The sequence below is a fragment of the Prunus dulcis genome, unplaced genomic scaffold (genome assembly GCF_902201215.1).
Source record: "Prunus dulcis unplaced genomic scaffold, ALMONDv2, whole genome shotgun sequence".
Classification (NCBI taxonomy): Eukaryota; Viridiplantae; Streptophyta; class Magnoliopsida; order Rosales; family Rosaceae; genus Prunus; species Prunus dulcis.
In genome coordinates this window covers 1-17,463 of record NW_023010400.1, presented here as the reverse complement: position 1 = coordinate 17,463, position 17,463 = coordinate 1, and the positions used below count along the sequence as shown (strand labels likewise).

The following is a 17,463-nucleotide window of genomic DNA, read 5'->3' as shown; positions in this document are numbered from 1 at the left end:
ATTCTGGATCAGACCCAATGCCTTAGCATCTTTGGCAATATTTTCTTCCAAAACAAGCTTTTGAGCTGCTGTCAGATCTTCTCCTTCTTCCTTCTTCACAGATTGCTCATACCCATTCTCAACCATATCCCACAGCTTGTGAGATTTGAAGATTGTGCACATCTTTATTCTCCAGAAATCGTAGTTGCTTCCATTGAAGATGGGAGCACGAAGCTCACTCATGCTAGATCCAGCCATGTGAGACTAGATAATGCTACCTTCAACTGGATTGATTTCACTACGCCCAGTCTCAGATCAGAACCTTCGCTACTGATACCATGTTGAAGTTTCTATAGAATAGTAGATTTCTTGCACACAAAGTATATGGGACAAGGTTTTAGAGAGAAAAGAGAGGGAGAGAATCTGTTTGGCAAAATGAATGTAATCAGCACACTGTATTCATTTCTAACAGAACATTCCTTTTGTACAACAGAGAATATGATCTCAGCCATACAATTTAGTGTCAGCAATATGAGCTGCACACTTGGCATGAGCTAGGACCTATGAGACCTACACTCTAGAAACAAATCTAAGCCTTACACCTGTCAACTAACAAACTTAAACCAGTAACAGAATTTACATTTCAACAGTTGTGTACTCTAATTTTCTCAACATTTATATCGCTATCAAAAAATAAAAAGTGACATATATATATATATCCAATGGACAAATTTAGGGAGGCACTTGTATGCTTTACATGATGGATTAGATTAGTACTGGAATTTGATCCTTTAAATGATGTGATAAAGGAAGTTTGCTTCGGTGTTACAGACAGAGCATGGAAAATATGTTGTTTTGCGTCTTGGTATATGTTTCTGGATACATTAGTTCTTGATAGTTTGAGGACTTTGATATAAATGAAGGCTTCTCTAACTACATGCATTAGCAGCCTATTCCAACGTAACAATTCAACACTTAAACATTGGAGAGAACGAAATTAAGTAGAACCCCCCAACAGCATGCTTTATTATGAGTACAAGTTGAAGTCTACATAGTTACATAATTACACCACATGATGAAGAGGCAGAAATAAGTAGGGAGATAATTATGCAGGCCTAGGGTGCAACCCGACCAAGCTTATTATACGTACAGTGCTAAGTGATGATCATGCAGATTTGTGGTTCGGAACCCAGGCAATAGCATCAGTGGAAATGAAATGGCAGATGGGAGTGGTTCCGGGCTTAACGTTGAGGATTTGGAAGGACAAATGCTCTGGGTCCCATTCTGATGTGTCTAGATGGCAGATGGTTACTGCTTTAACCTTCATCCCATCATCGGCTTTCAGGGAGAGAACATAAGCTGCTGTTTGTTTTATTGCATGGCAGAAAAACACAGCATAGGGATAGTTCTCCTTATGACACACAACGACTTTGTCACCTGCCAACTTCTTCAGTCCTGGCATTGTTGTATAGTTGTGCATGGACATGGTGGCTCCTTTTTCCAATATCTCCGTCGAGATTGCTTCAACGTTTCTTGTTCCAAGCTTCGAAGTGCTAAAATCAACCATTGATTCTAAAGATGTGGCGCAATATTTTTCCTCTCCCTTAAGGCCTGGAGCTTCACACTCTTCGATTGTTTGCTTAATTGTTTTGGCTTCCACAGATGTTGGCTTCACTGAAAAATGGTTGAAAATTTCTGGTAGTTTGTTAGAGGAGAAGGGGATCGATTGAGCACTTTCACGTGGCAGGAAAGTAGCCGTGTTTGAATTTCTAGGGAATTGGAACTGCATTGTTGCGCCAGGGCGCATGTCCTTCTCGAAGAAGAAAATAGCCAAGTCTCTATAATGGAGTAGTTGACTGTCAGATGGAGAAGCACCTCTTTCATAATTTTTTTGACCGTAAACTTTAACGCCTTCATAATTTTTTTGACCGTAATTTTTTTGAACGTGTGGAGGAGGACTTCCTTCATAATTTTTTCGACTGTAACCTGAAAATGGGAAAATTTTAGGTTTGCCCTTTCCATTCCCAACAGCATTCACGATATTTGTGCTCTTTTCTTCATTTGTGGAGTCTGCAAATTATATATCAACGTCATAATGGAAAATAAGTGATCAGCCGATTTGTGAATATGTGTCACTCATGTAATGACAGTAGTTAACTGATAAATATGTGGTCGAACATATTTTAGTAAAATGGCAGGTAAAAGAGATATCTAAGATTCTAAAGAGCTCAACACAAACCAGGATGCAGAAGTTCACTGATAGATCTTGGCATCTGTGTGTTTGGCAGGACGGAGTTCCAGTAAAGTTGAGGTGCTGGTTGAGCAGCATTGTTTGCCAGTGCAACCGCTGCTAGCTGCAACATTAATTCGAACTCTAATTAAAATCAAATCTCACAAAGTGTAATTAATTAGTGGACGACACTTAAGTACGTACTAAATAAAATCGAAGAGAATTATAGGAACACAAAACTTTCTTTTGTATAGAGTACAATGAGAGAGAATGGAAAAGTTAATCAAATTGCAGAGCTTACACTGAGAATAGCAAAGATGAGTGGGAGATGAAACCCCATTAGGACTGAAATTAACTTGGCAACAGATGTAGCTAGTGGATATGAAGCAAGAAATTAAAGAAAGTCGGAGCTGGCTCTTATGGTAACAGTAGCAACTGGCTTCACCATTTTATAGACAAATGATGAGGGGTACCCAGAAGTAACACTGCCTCACTCACTTAAATTCATTTGACACAAGTGGCATGATGTGATGTATCAGACATAAATTGTGGCATGTGGGAGAAAGGTTTTTGAGATAAAACCTCACAGCTTGCTGGTCCATAAAATATATGGTTAATAATAATGGACCACTTAAATTTGAGAGGGGGTGGAGAGCCCACTAGGAGTAATAATTGGCCTGAGAATGGGTGGATGTGTTTTGCAACATGAGTTTTAGGTGCATCGTTTAGGATTGAAGATTTACACAATAGGTTTTCAATCGAGAGGGGTGGAGAGCCCGCTAGGAACAATAATTTTAGGACCACATGTCATGAAGACAAAAAAAATATGTCCCTATATATTTAGAGGGTACAATCATTGGCATGAGCAATCCTACAATGCATCCTCTAGATATTTTCCCTTTCCAATTTATGCTTTATTAATTTTACTTGATTTTCCTTGGTTCAGAAAATTCCCATAAAACAAAAATGATGGAAACTTCCAATTTCCACTAAAATTAAGGACACACATATGATGAATATGAGCACGCAGAGAAATTAATTTTAGTAGAAATTGGTAGATATATGAAATTTGTAAAGTAGAATATTTTGTAGATTTTTGTAAAAATTATGTGCTTCCAAAATCTTGGGCTTCTATTAAATATATTAATTTGTGCATATTTTTCTTCCTCACGTTGGCGGAACACATTTCCAAGGAAAAAAAAAAAGTAAATAACAAATGAGAGAGTAGAGAAATAGGTTTTGTAAACTCATCACATGAGTAATCTGTATTAGTGAGTGGTGGGGAGACTGGAAGAAAAAAATGACAAAAACTTCCAATCTCTAACAATTTCTACGTGTTACGAAATTAGTGTTGGCATTTTCTAGATACTAGCATAAACTCTAGTGTACGTTAGCATAGGTTGTAAACGTGCTTTGAGAGAGCCTAGGGGCAGAATTGACATTGGCAGGATTGATGCAGCTCAGCAATCCCCAAAACACAGACTTGTGGCTTGACCCGTGAAAGGCATTTGTGTGAAGATCCGTATTTTAAAATATATATAAATATATATTGGTTATATTTATATGTGTAATTATCTTGGTACGTATATGTAAATATTGTTGTTACACTTTTATATTAATTATTATGAATCCTATTATAATAATACTTATATATTTCTATGTTTATGATAATATTTAGTTATATCAATTTACTGTGGTAAGGTCTCATGTCCCTAATGAGCAGTGGTTGCTCATCCCTCACCCTGTTTAATTTTTCAGATGAATTAGTGGGCAAGACAAGGACTCAACCAGTTGAGGCTTAATTAGATAAGAATGATAGAGCTTTATTTATTTCTTGTAAAGTTGTAAGATTTTGGAGCTATTTTATAAGAGAAGTTTATTTTAAACCCTTGTTTCAGTTTTCTTTTTATTTTATTTTACTTTTTATTTTCTCACTTACCTGGTGCGGGATTTCCATCGACCCCCTAGTCCGAGGCCTGACAATTTGATTCAGGGGTAAGTGATGTCATTATCATGCATGTATATTAAGGAATTGTTTTAACGAACGATTCAATCACGTTTTACTGTTTTTAAAAGTGAATTGAAGTTTATTTAGGAGTGTTTTCTTTTTAGGCAATTTTGGTCCAAATCAATTTGTTTCTCCTATTACTTTCATGTTTAACATCCCCTTAATTTTCTAACATGGAAATCATGTTTCAATCATATCACAATATCAAGGAGTCAAGATACCCTGAATAGCTGACTAGGCGTATAAGAATTCATTTGATATTGATATTGATCAAAATCTTCCTTTCTTAAATATCTCATTACCTATTGGTTGGACTACATGTGACCAATCTCTAGAATAGGAAAGATATTTTTGTAATTTTCTGTCAAGCCTTGGAAATTGAAGATTTGGTTTTCAACGTATTTTCTTTCTTGTAAAGAAAAAGTCTATAAAATAAGACCTTCGTCTTCTTTGTTTTGAGTGCTTTAACGATCATATTTTCAATTCATAAACTTTGGAAAGCTGAGTTTTTATTTGAGATAAATCATCAAGTGTTTCATAACTTGGTGATTTATCAAACACTTTTATCATTCATATTGTATTCATTTGCATGTTCCGTGACTCATACGGTTGAGGGCACCAAGAACGTTGTGGCGGTTGTTCTACGATGAGCTTGAATCGATCGTGACTAGTATCAGATTCAATATTAGGAGAGTTGGAAGAACTCTGGTGAGCTTGAAGAAATCGTGACCAATATTGCGTTCAACATAAGGAGTGTCGAAAGATCATCTCGTGACAAAAGTTGAGTTACGAAGAGGTCAGTAAACATTATCTAGAATGTGTCTAGAATAAGTATGTGAGTACTTCTTGTAATCATCATTCTATAATGGATTTGTTTTGGACTAAGAAGTCCCGTGGATTTTCCCCAGATGTGGGGTTTTACCACATAAAATAATTTTCTACGTGTTCCTTTATTTTACGTTCTGTATATTCAAGAATAGATATCACTTATCAATCCTCTGGGCTTGTTTTTATTCCTTTATTACACTTAAACTCTGTAAACGTACTATTTACCTCCCTTATAGTGTTTTAACTTTTTACCTATCCTACAGGTACAATTTCAATGTCCTTCAAATTTGTTTTTTGGTCAAATCTGTTTTTTTTGTGTGAAGTTGGGTCTCAAGGCTCAAAACACAAAAACTACCTCAAAGCATTTCCTGGACCTATACAATCCTCAAGAAGAAGACAAGCCCAGCATGATGGGGGAAGAGTCCAAGATTAAACAGCTCCTGTCCAAGGAAGAAGAAAAAGAAAAAAAGAAGAAGAAGAAAAAATCATTGAATCTGTTGTAAAATGAACGGAATATGTGCTAAAATATTGAGTTGCGTGTAAAGTAGATGAGACACAGTATTTAACGAGGTTCGGCTATGCCTACGTCCTCGGAGAGCAGCAGCAGTAACTTTTCCACTATATAAAATAATAGGGTTACAACTTTAGTGTTTACAATATGTGTGGCTCACTGAATTTTCTCTCTTGGAGAATTTCTCTCTGCTCTCTTTCCTCTCAACTCACTCACCTTCTTTCTTCCTTCTTTTCCTCTTCTCTGCCTGACTCTCATTCTTCTCTCTCTGGAGGTATATATGCAAAGGCAGGATAATGCCTTATTTATAGGCAGATTGGTGGAGGTAGCCAACCCACGTGAATGTGCACTAAGGGAAAGTTGCAGACAAACTTTACCCAAAATCTCCAAATGAATAGTTAGTGGGCTTCACACAAAAACCTTTACAACAGAACCGACTTGCTCTTTTTTGCATAGCAGGTGCGAATTCCCTTCCTTTTTTTGTTTTTTAATTATTGTTTTTTCAATTGATAGCATTTTTTTTGAAGATTTTAGTTTCTTATGTTTCAATGGTAGTTAGGGATCCCGAGCCTCTGCATTAAGACACTACGCATTTATCTGCATTTCGCTAAATCTAGGCCATTATAATAATCTAACCCTTTAGAACATGACACATCATCAAGTTTTTTTTTCTTCTCTAAACAAACGTTAACTATTGTTGTTAAACAAGATTTAGTCACCCACAAATAATAATCTAACCCATTATACTTTACATAGAACAAAGAAAAAAAAAAAATAAAAGCTCTAAACAAGACTTTAGTTACCCACAAAAAAAACTTAACTCTTCTGTTTAGTGAAAACTTGATGATGTGTCACATTCTAAGGGGTTAGATTATTATAATGGTCTAAATTTAGCGAAATACGGATAAATGCATAGTCTCTAAGTACAAAGGCTCATGATCCGGTAGTTGGACATTTGAATTGATCAATGTTGTAACTTTATTCTTTTTTTGTTGTTGATATTCTTTTCATTAAATGGAAGCATGAGATCTAAAATGGAGGATATAACAGTTTAATTCTTGTGATAAACCTCATGAAAAATGGAGTAAAAAGTTTGTTTGTTTTACCTTAGGTCTAAAAATAACATGCATATCATCATCATACATACATGGTCAAATTTCTTTTTTTTTAAATACAAAAAATATATGAACCCAAAAATATTAAGGTTTCTTAGGAATAACCCACGTGATTTTAATTTTTGATGTAAGCCAATTATTTTTCGATGTAGTCCATTGACTATTTTTACACGTCAGCAAACTTATCATGGTGAGTTTGCTGACGTGTAAATTTTTATATTGTCAAATCTTTTAATTATTGTTTGATTTAATGTTTATTTTAGATCATTAGTTATTACATATAATATTAGATCTAATGTCAACCATATATAATTGTCAATTCATTTTTCATTATTCGTGTTTTTTTTTTTCTTCTCATCTCCATTTTCTTTTGTATTCTTCTTCTTTATTTCCTCTTCATCTTCGCACTTCATGTGAACCGTGCACTGTGGTGCACATGTCTTCTTGTGTTCAAATATACACGAATGTTCCTATAGTGAAGGTATGTTATAAGTATGTTGTGCGTATATGAATGTTCCCATGGTACGGTTTGGTACCTATTGTGAAGGTAATGAAATATATAACCTTGAACACGTGTTTATGTGTTCAAATATATAGGAGTATTCCCATGGTGTAAGTGTATTGTTCACGTAATTTTTTCATGATGCATGTTTTCTAAATTTTTTTGTGATGCATGTTTTCTAAATTTTTGAAGAATCCATCTTGAAATGTCTGTAATGATTGAAACATTTGTTTATTATGGTGCCAATAATACCCTCATCACTTACAATCAGAACAACACATAATGGAAGTGGAAGGATACTGCAATGAAGCTCCACATGACGTAGAAAACCCCAACACCCCAGTAGCAGATTTGTTGCTTAGGTCTTCACAACCTGTCAAATTTTTGTTCAATTTTTCACATTTAATTTTTCATAATAATCAGTTTCTCCAATATTTCCCTAATAAATTTAGTACATGGATTTAGAAAGTTGGCTTACATAAAAATATGGATTTATTATTTTCATAAATGTCAGTTTTTCATATATACATACGTAGAAAACTTGCTTTTAAACTTAAGTGACAGGACTCGCCCCGGAATTTCCCGGAAATCGAAGCGGACTCCGTCTTTGTTTTGACATCTTCCCGATGCCGGGCCCACTTACTAAAAACCGAGACTCTCTACCAAAATTTTGGCAGAATCACCCCTGTAAATTAAGCAAACCCAACAAAAATTTCAACCTACAACATACATAAAATAATAATCCCAACCAGCAACATGCTTTCATAATTCATCAAAACATACTAAATGGCCTCCGGCCTCACAAGTAAAGTCTACCATGGGCGATAACAGAGCATCTACTGATTTAGATTACAAGAACAGTTGAGTAGAAGAAATTACTCAAATCCTAACTAGGAAAGTTCATGGTTCGAGCCTCGTACACCACTTGCACGCTTCCTGGAGCGACTACTGGCTGGGGGGCGCAAAACAGAAAATATGTGAGTGGACAAAAACAAGATTTTGCATTTAAAACAATATAGTAATCCCACCGTGTAAAAATAATGCTCAAGACATGCAGGTTCACAATTCATTATTTAATTACTCAAAACATATTTCATTTAAAATTCTTTTAAAACACAAGTCATCTCATCCATAAACCCCGTTCCTACAATCTTGCAACTCCTACCAAACCACTGAAAAATTCTATTTCTCCACTCTCCCAATTATACATATACTTATAAATAAATAAATAAATATATATATAACTATACATAGCTATATAATATACTCATCATACTACCTAGGTACTGGGGAAACAATCCAACTGGGGGATCGTTTGACTAGCCCGCAGGATTTTCAGGTGCTATCCTGCGTCTAGGGATGAGCGGTCCAACCGGGGGACCAAACTCCATAGCTCACACACCGGAACATCCAACGCCATGTGTAGCTCTCAAACTATGTCCTACGCGCGCAGACTGGATCATCACACACCGAAACATCCAATGCCATGGGTAATGACCCTAAACAATATACAGAGTCTTTCTATACCCTGGAACATCCAAGCCTCATATGGAAAGTGTCTCACACGCCGGAACATCCAACGCCGAGGGTGAGAAGGATAACCTATTCTTCCCACACGCCGGAACATCCAACGCCACGTGTGGAAAGTCTAATAACTAGGGAAGGTACTTACATAGTGTAATCATACAACTTCTCTCAACAACCCCTCATATTCAAGTTCTTCCTCAACTCACTTCAACAACCCAAGTATCTCGCTTATAGAGAATATATATATATATATATATATATACTTTCCCAAAATCCATATAAAATATACTCTCAATACCCAAATATACCAAACCCACAATATATTGCCAAAGCGCTATACAAACATCAAATTCAACTCATGAATATAATATATTCAATAAACCATTAAAACATTATGCATAAATCTTTCATCAATAAAACCATGCATATGATTGAAAACAAAGTCCACTCACAAATATTCTCATGCTGCCTGACCACGAGAGGGTCCTGCCTGCTGAGCACGTGCAGTCGAAACACCTATTTCGAGATACGAACCCTTAATTAATATAAAATTACGTCGAAGTAGAAATCACAAATTAAATATTTAAATCCCCAAATTCCCAGTACGTGCATGTTGAAAAAGGTATCCTAAGGTCCAATTATAGGTTTAGGAATCGTTCACGATTGTACGGTTATCGCTAACCCACAAACTTTGCATTATTGAATCAGAACATCTGGTGCTCCGATTCATAATCTGTGAAGTCCTACACAGTCCTAGGTATACCTAGAACAACATATTTTAATTGAGAAAATATCTAACGGTCAGAACCTATCGAACCCGGATAACGCACAATATGTGAAAATCCGTTCGATAGTCAAACGATGTCCGAATTGAGATCCACAAAATCCTACGCACTCGTGACAACCTAAGGATCTCATTGGGTCAAATTGCAACTTCACCAATCTCGCCCATGCGCCGGCAGCGCGTGGGTGTGTAGAGTAAATTTCGGCGACCGAAAAACTCCACACCTGAGCTCACCCTTCCAATCCTAGCTTCTACTCAAGGTCAGGATCACTTCATTCAACTATGGGGAGGTCCAATTCGGACGGCAACTGGCCGAAATTTCACTTTGAAATCCTGCCAAAACCTAGGTTTTCAAAATCAGTTTCTACCCAGCAAATCGATCCAAACCTATGCATCAGTCAGCTAGAACTCTAAAAAAGAGGAAGAAACCATACCTCACTCACCGGGTTTGGGTGGCGGAGACGGCGGCGCGACGACGGGAAATCTCCGTTTCGAACCAGTCGAGATTGTGGCCGGAATTCGTGGTTTCTGACGGGGAAAGCTGGCGGGTCTTGACCGGGACATCGAGGGGAGTCGATCGGGACCGGTGGTGTGCCTGGCCGTGACCGGTGCTGGGATAATCGCAGAGAGAGAGAATCAGCGTCGAGGAGAAAGAGACACTGAAGAGAGAGAGAGAGAGAGAGAGAGAGCTGATCACGCGAGGAGAGAGTGTTGAGGTGAAAAATCTGATTTTTATCAAATTATTTGAAATAATTACAGTTTTGCCATTGATAATGTTTTGATCACTATTTCCTCGTTACAACTCCGTTTCAAGCCTACCGCGTGTCTACGAATTCGTCTCAGTACCATCTACCCAAAAACACCAGTCGTGGTCCCAAAATCCTTTCGGATAAGAAAATGACCAATTTACTCCTACCCCAAGGGTAAATTCGTAATTTCACTTTAAATAAATTAAAATAGACATTAAATTTGGAGTCGGGGTGTTACATTGAGGTTTTCATTCTTTGAGATGAGAGCATCCACAATGGGCTCCCTAAACCATCTCATTAAACAAATTTTAGGGAGGAATTGTAAAAATACAATCATACTCCCTATCCACCTCTTAAAATAGGGAGATTTATAGGACTCCTAGTGACTCCCTATAATTTAATGTTGCTTTATTTAATGAGTATTTTAAACTTTTATTTAATGCTAATTATTTTTTATTTTATTTTTTAATAGAGATGGACCAATCAAAAAAGAGTTATGGCATTTATGACTCCCTAAACTAGAGAAAACGATTGAAGTTTAAATTTTATAGAGAGCTCCTAAAATAACTTTTATACATTTTTAGCTAAAATTTAACTTAAAAATAGAGAGCATGATTGTGGATGCTCACTGAATCGAAAATCTAAATAATTAGGAATTGAATGGCTTGGACAAAAAAAATTTAAAATAATTGAACGTAGGAGCCATTCAATTCCTAATTATTTTACAAGTCAAACTTGACCCCAAGTCCATGCTCTGCCTCTACATTCAACTCATGGCCCGGCAAAAAGATAAGGCACGTAGCTAGAAGACATTAATTCAATCTGGCAAAACTTGTCTCACATAAACATATAAAACAAAAAAGTTGTTCTATACAGCCCATCATTGATTGCACTAAACCCTTATTATTAGGAGAAAAATTATATTTTCATCTACCAGAGGAACCAAGTAAGCTGCATTGAGCTTCTCTTGTAATCGACCAAAGGGAAACCAACTTTGTCGTTTGAACATAGCAGGTGCAAATTTAACTCACTTCCTTTTTTGTTCTTGTTTTTTCCACTTCAGAATCATTCGTCTGAGATAATGCTTCCACATCTTCATTGCTGTGTTTGTAGCACATTTCTATTTTCTTGAAGCTTTTAGTTTCTTATCTTTCATGGTATGTAGTTCGTAATTTCAATATTTTGAATGGGAAAATGACGAAATGACCGCGTATTAAACAAACCATGGCTGATACATTATATATAGCGCCTGACATGCAATTGCTTGAAACCATTTCAATTTTAGTTTTTAGTTTTCATTTTTTGTGTTAGAGTATAGAATTTTTAGTTTTTAGTTCTCTTATGAGTAAAACATGCATTAAATCAGAATTTTTAGTTTATTGCCCTATTTATTTTAAAGGGTAAAATGGGTAATAAAAATGAGAGATAAAAGTTAGTGGGTAGAGATAAAAACCAGAGTTAAACCTAATAAAAGCCAAACTTTTTGAGATAGGATCAAAGGACCCCTTCAAAAAACAACTATCATAAAGCAAACTAACTTAGAAATTTTGTTTGCTTTATGATATTAGAGTTGTGTACAACTATCATATTAGGGAGGCACTTGTATGCTTTACATGATGGAATTTGATCCTTTAAATGATGTGATAAAGGAAGTTTGCTTTGGTGTTACAGACAGCATGGAAAATATGTTGTTTTGCGTCTTGGTATATGTTTCTGGATAAATTAGTTCTTGATAGTTTGAGGACTTTGATATAAATGGAGGCTTCTCTAACTAATGCATTAGCAGCCTATTCCAACGAAACAATTCAACACTCAAACATTGGGGAGTACAAGTTGAAGTCTTACAAGAGAAAACATGATCGGGTTAATTTCAAGCAGTTTCTATAATCTGTGTTTTTCAGGCAACCCGACCACTAATCCCAAAAACTTCATCTCATCATATATCTTACACCACATGATGAAGAGGTAGAAATAAGTAGGGAGATAATTATACGCACAGTGCTAAATGATGATCATGCAGATTTGTGTTTTGGAACCCAGGCAACAGCATCAGTGGAAATGAAATGGCAGATGGGAACGGTTCCGGGCTTAACGTTGAGGATTTGGAAGGACAAATGCTCTGGGTTCCATTCTGATGTGTCTAGATGGCAGATGGTTACAGCTTTAACCTTCTCCCCATCATCGGCTTTCAGGGAGAGAACATAAGCTGCTGTTTGTTTTATTGCATGGCAGAAAAACACAGCATAGGGATAGTTCTCCTTATGACACACAACGACTTTGTCACCTGCCAACTTCTTCAGTCCCGGCATTGTCGTATAGTTGTGCATGGACATGGTGGCTCCTCTTTCCAATACCTCCGTCGAGATTGCTTCAACGTTTCTTGTTCCAAGCTTCGAAGTGCTAAAATCAACCATTGATTCTAAAGATGTGGCGCAATATTTTTCCTCTCCCTTAAGGCCTGGAGCTTCACACTCTTCGATTGTTTGCTTAATTGTTTTGGCTTCCACAGATGTTGGCTTCACTGAAAAATGGTTGAAAATTTCTGGTAGTTTGTTAGAGGAGAAGGGGATCGATTGAGCACTTTCACGTGGCAGGAAAGTAGCCGTGTTTGAATTTCTAGGGAATTGGAACTGCATTGTTGCGCCAGGGCGCATGTCCTTCTCGAAGAAGAAAATAGCCAAGTCTCTATAATGGAGTAGTTGACTGTCAGGTTTGCCCTCGTCAGATGCAGGAGGACGTCCTCCATAATTTTTTCGTTGGTAACCTGAATTTCTCAATGGGATATTTTCAGGTTTGCCCTCGTCAGATGCAGGAGGAGGTTTTCTATAATTTCTTAGACTGTAATGTTTTTTGTTCGATGGGAAAATTTCAGGTTTGCCCTCGTCAGATGCAGGAGGAGGTTTTCTATAATTTCTTAGACTGTAATTTCGTTTGCTCTTTCCATCCCCAACAGATGCAGGAGGAGGTTTTCTATAATTTGTTAGACTGTAATTTCGTTTGCTCTTTCCATCCCCAACAGATGGAGGAGGACGTTTTCCATAATTCCTTAGACTGTAACTTCGTTTGTTCTTTCCATCCCCAACAGCATTCACGATATTTGTGCTCTTTTCTTCATTTGTGGAGTCTGCAAATTATATATCAACGTCATAATGGAAAATAAGTGATCAGCCGATTTGTGAATATGTGTCACTCATGTAATGACAGTAGTTAACTGATAAATATGTGGTCGAACATATTTTAGTAAAATGGCAGGCAGAAGAGATATCTAAGATTCTAAAGAGCTCAACACAAACCAGGATGCAGAAGTTCACTGATAGATCTTGGCATCTGTGTGTTTGGCAGGACGGAGTTCCAGTAAAGTTGAGGTGCTGGTTGAGCAGCATGGTTTGCCAGTGCAACCGCTGCTAGCTGCAACATTAATTCAAACTCTAATTAAAATCAAATCTCACAAAGTGTAATTAATTAGTGGACGACACTTAAGTACTTACTAAATAAAATCGGAGAGAATTATAGGAACACAAAACTTTCGTTTGTATAGAGTACAATGAGAGAGAATGGAAAAGTTAATCAAATTGCAGAGCTTACACTGAGAATAGCAAAGATGAGTGGGAGATGAAACCCCATTAGGACTGAAATTAACTTGGCAACAGATGTAGCTAGTGGATATGAAGCAAGAAATTAAAGAAAGTCGGAGCTGGCTCTTATGGTAACAGTAGCAACTGGCTTCACCATTTTATAGACAAATGACGAGGGGTACCCAGAAGTAACACTGCCTCACTCACTTAAATTCATTTGACACAAGTGGCATGATGTGATGTATCAGACATAAATTGTGGCATGTGGGAGAAAGGTTTTTGAGATAAAACCTCACAGCTTGCTGGTCCATAAAATATATGGTTAATAATAATGGACCACTTAAATTTGAGAGGGGGTGGAGAGCCCACTAGGAGTAATAATTGGCCTGAGAATGGGTGGATGTGTATTGCAACATGAGTTTTAGGTGCATCGTTTAGGATTGAAGATTTACACAATAGGTTTTCAATCGAGAGGGGTGGAGAGCCCGCTAGGAACAATAATTTTAGGACCACATGTCATGAAAACAAAAAAAAAATGTCCCTATATATTTAGAGGGTACAATTGTTGGCATGAGCAATCCTACAATGCATCCTTTAGATATTTTCCCTTTCCAATTTATGCTTTATTAATTTTACTTGATTTTCCTTGGTTCAGAAAATTCCCAGAAAACAAAAATGATGGAAACTTCCAATTTTCACTAAAATTAAAGACACACATATGATGAATCTGAGCACCGCAGAGAAATTAATTTTAGTAGAAATTGGTAGACATATGAAGTTTGTAAAGTAGAACACTTTGCAGATTTTTGTAGAAATTATATGCTTCGGAAATCTTGGGCTTCTATTAAATATATTAATTTGTGCATACACTAGTACGATTTAGTATTTGCGCGACGAACAATATTTCGTCGCGCAAAAAATACTATTGCGACGAAAAAAAATTCCGTCGCGCAAACAACAGAAAACTGGCGCGACAAACAGCTTCGTCGCTCAAACAATCTATGCGCGACCTAAATTCATTTCGTCGCACAAAGGTAATGGATCAAAACCCGGTTTATTTTGTTGGCGCCAAAATCTTGCGCGACGACAAAAATTGTCGCGCATGACAATATTGCGCGACAATTATAAACATTCGTCTCGTAAAGATGGAAAGAAAATTGGCTCCTTTTTTTTGGCGGTAAAAAAGCTTGCGCGACGAGAGTTTTCGTCTCAAAAGACAACTTAGCGCGACGAAAAAATGTACCGTCGCGTAAGAAAACGAGGGATACTTATTTTTGGCGCCAAAATGAATGGTGGATATTTTTTTTTTTTGCGCGACGGATTTATCTTCGTCGCGAAAAGTTTAATGCCGGTGCGATCTTGCGCGACGAAAGTTTGTGCGACGGATAATATTTTTCGTCGCGCAAAAAAGCAGATGTCGGCACGTATTTGCGCGACGAAAATGTTGTTTTGTGCGACGGAAAAGTGCCCTTTTGCGACAGCATTTTGCGCAACGAATTCAGTGATTCGTTGCGCAAAGTCCTTCTTCTTCATATTAGTATCTGCCATTGCAGAGGCAGAATGCAGAAATTGCATTCTGCCTCTCTCTCACTCCCCCTGCCGCTGCTCTGCTATGAATTCAGTACGTTCATTGGGTATGTATTTTTTGTCGTTAGTTTAAATGTATTAATGTAAATTCGTACTAACGCTATTAATTTTGTTCTCGTTAGGGATATATGTGATTAGTGATTAGTGGAGAACGATTGAGAAGGTATGTTATTGTAAAAGTTTGTTTGTTATGTTTGTAATTTTTTTGTGAAGTTATATGTGTATAATGTTGTGAAATTGTGCGTGACGTAGCACAATGTATTGTGATGTACGAAGTTAATTGAAATTAACTTCGTACTTTTATTTTTATGTTTAGTAACACGTAGTTTCCCGTTCGAGATTAGTTGGATTTGGTGCATGGATGCGTAAGGCATGACTGCGGTCCAATTAATTCTTGAATTGTCCCATTATTTGGACAGTTTGGTAATGCATAGTGTTGTCACATAATCTTCGGCTACAGGATTAGGTTTCGATTGTGGAGATTTCGGTGTCATCTCGGTACGTTCTTCGGGTGGTACGTGGGTATTTATACCTATGCCCACTTCAAGAACTGTGTCGAGATGCTGCCGAAATTAATCCGCGTCGAAATCTAATCTCATGTAGCCGTAGGTTACGTGACAGGACTATGCATTCCCAAATGGGATAGGGCCCTTACCGGAGGCATAAGGTGACACTATAACTTCGTATGAAGTTGTTGTGATTGTTGTGTCGTGATTGTGCACTACTACAAAAAGTGAAAAACACGACCAGAAAACAACGACGGTCTAAGTGAAAACCGTCGTGGTTTTTAAAAAGACGACAGTTCTAAAAACACCGTCGTGTAATACCACCTTAGACAACTAAAAAATGGAGATTCAAATGGCTGTTCAAAAACAACGACGTACCTAATTAAACAACCGACGTCTATTTGAAACAGATTTCCGCAGTGTCAAATCAAAGCCAACAAAGAACGGCAGAAGTTATGAATCGACCGACGTAGAAAGTAAAGACGATGATTTCAATAAAAGCCGCCGTTTTTACTCATAAAATAACACGACGAGGTTTTCGTATAAGACGCCGTATAATTACAAACAAATTCACGGCTTTAAAATACAAAATATCGCCGTATTAAATTAATGTACAACGACGGAAAATATAAATATATCGACGTCATTCTCGTATAGTTCTACGACGTTATCTTTAAATCGTACTATAAAATCTAACGTCGTATTTATTCATTTTATACGTCGTACCTTTAATTTAAACCGTCGTCTTAATAAGAATTTTTGTTAACAATTTTTTTCTTTGATTTTCTTATCCTACGTCGGTAGATCTACTTAATGACAAAAATTGAAATAACCACGACGGTTTATATAGAAAACCGCCGACATAATCAGATTTTTCTGAGATCCCAAGGGTTACGAAATCTTACCAGATGGAACTCTGTTCCACATCCTAATCTTAACAGATGACACAGATTTGCAATCAGAGAGACAATTTTTTGGAAGTTGATGTTGTGTGTGCGTTTGTGTATCTACAAATATTATACCTAACGTCGTTGCAAATTTGCAATCAGAGAGACAATTTTCAACGACGGTTATATTATACCTAACGACGTTAAAAAAACAAATCAACGTCGCTCAACAAATATATTACGTCGTCTTAGTCTTACTTAAGACGACGAAAAACGACGACAATAATACAAAAACAGTCGTTGTTTTTATATTCTTATTTTATTTAAATCTGTCATCCAAAAAAGAAACTTTACATATTCCAGACCATTAATTTCCTTCATTTTAAATTTCCTCCGGAAAAAAAAACTCTATTTATAACGCACTGTAATTGAAAAATAAACTGAAAGGTCACGAGAAAAATAATTCTATTCATAATTTTAAAATTCAAATCCATGTCGGTTATATTAAACCTAACGACGTTAAATGAAAAGATTCCACGTCGCAAAACAAATATTGCGTCGTGTTAGTTAAAAACGACGGCATAACAAAAAACCATCGTTGTTTCAAACTGAATTAATTTAAAATTTCTTCGGGAAAGCAAAATCTATTTATAATTTCCTCGCTAGTTGATAAAA

General features: G+C 36.7%; 2 protein-coding genes across 2 annotated transcripts; both read right to left on the bottom strand.

Annotated features, from left to right (window-relative positions):
- Window positions 1–954: 954 nt before the first annotated feature.
- On the bottom strand, window positions 955–2,646 carry LOC117613571 (BURP domain protein RD22-like). Its single transcript, XM_034342177.1, has 3 exons — window positions 2,511–2,646; window positions 2,219–2,333; window positions 955–2,049 (listed from the first exon to the last, which is right to left on the bottom strand). The coding sequence occupies exons 1-3, from the start codon at window positions 2,547–2,549 to the stop codon at window positions 1,145–1,147; spliced, it is 1,059 nt and encodes a 352-aa protein (XP_034198068.1). The 5' UTR covers window positions 2,550–2,646; the 3' UTR covers window positions 955–1,144.
- Window positions 2,647–12,074: 9,428 nt separating this feature from the next.
- Window positions 12,075–13,953, bottom strand: LOC117613570 (BURP domain protein RD22-like). Its single transcript, XM_034342176.1, has 3 exons — window positions 13,819–13,953; window positions 13,527–13,641; window positions 12,075–13,357 (listed from the first exon to the last, which is right to left on the bottom strand). Exons 1-3 carry the CDS (start codon window positions 13,855–13,857, stop codon window positions 12,246–12,248), a joined length of 1,266 nt encoding a protein of 421 aa, XP_034198067.1. The 5' UTR covers window positions 13,858–13,953; the 3' UTR covers window positions 12,075–12,245.
- Between the last annotated feature and the right edge of the window lie 3,510 nt (window positions 13,954–17,463).

Coding starts and splice junctions, on each gene's coding strand:
- LOC117613571 (XM_034342177.1), bottom strand. CDS start 2,549: ATGGGGTTTCATCTCCCACTCATCTTTGCTATTCTCAGT. Junction 2,334..2,510: donor TCATCTTTGCTATTCTCAGT/GTAAGCTCTGCA, acceptor TTAATGTTGCAG/CTAGCAGCGGTTGCACTGGC. Junction 2,050..2,218: donor CAGTGAACTTCTGCATCCTG/GTTTGTGTTGAG, acceptor TATAATTTGCAG/ACTCCACAAATGAAGAAAAG.
- LOC117613570 (XM_034342176.1), bottom strand. CDS start 13,857: ATGGGGTTTCATCTCCCACTCATCTTTGCTATTCTCAGT. Junction 13,642..13,818: donor TCATCTTTGCTATTCTCAGT/GTAAGCTCTGCA, acceptor TTAATGTTGCAG/CTAGCAGCGGTTGCACTGGC. Junction 13,358..13,526: donor CAGTGAACTTCTGCATCCTG/GTTTGTGTTGAG, acceptor TATAATTTGCAG/ACTCCACAAATGAAGAAAAG.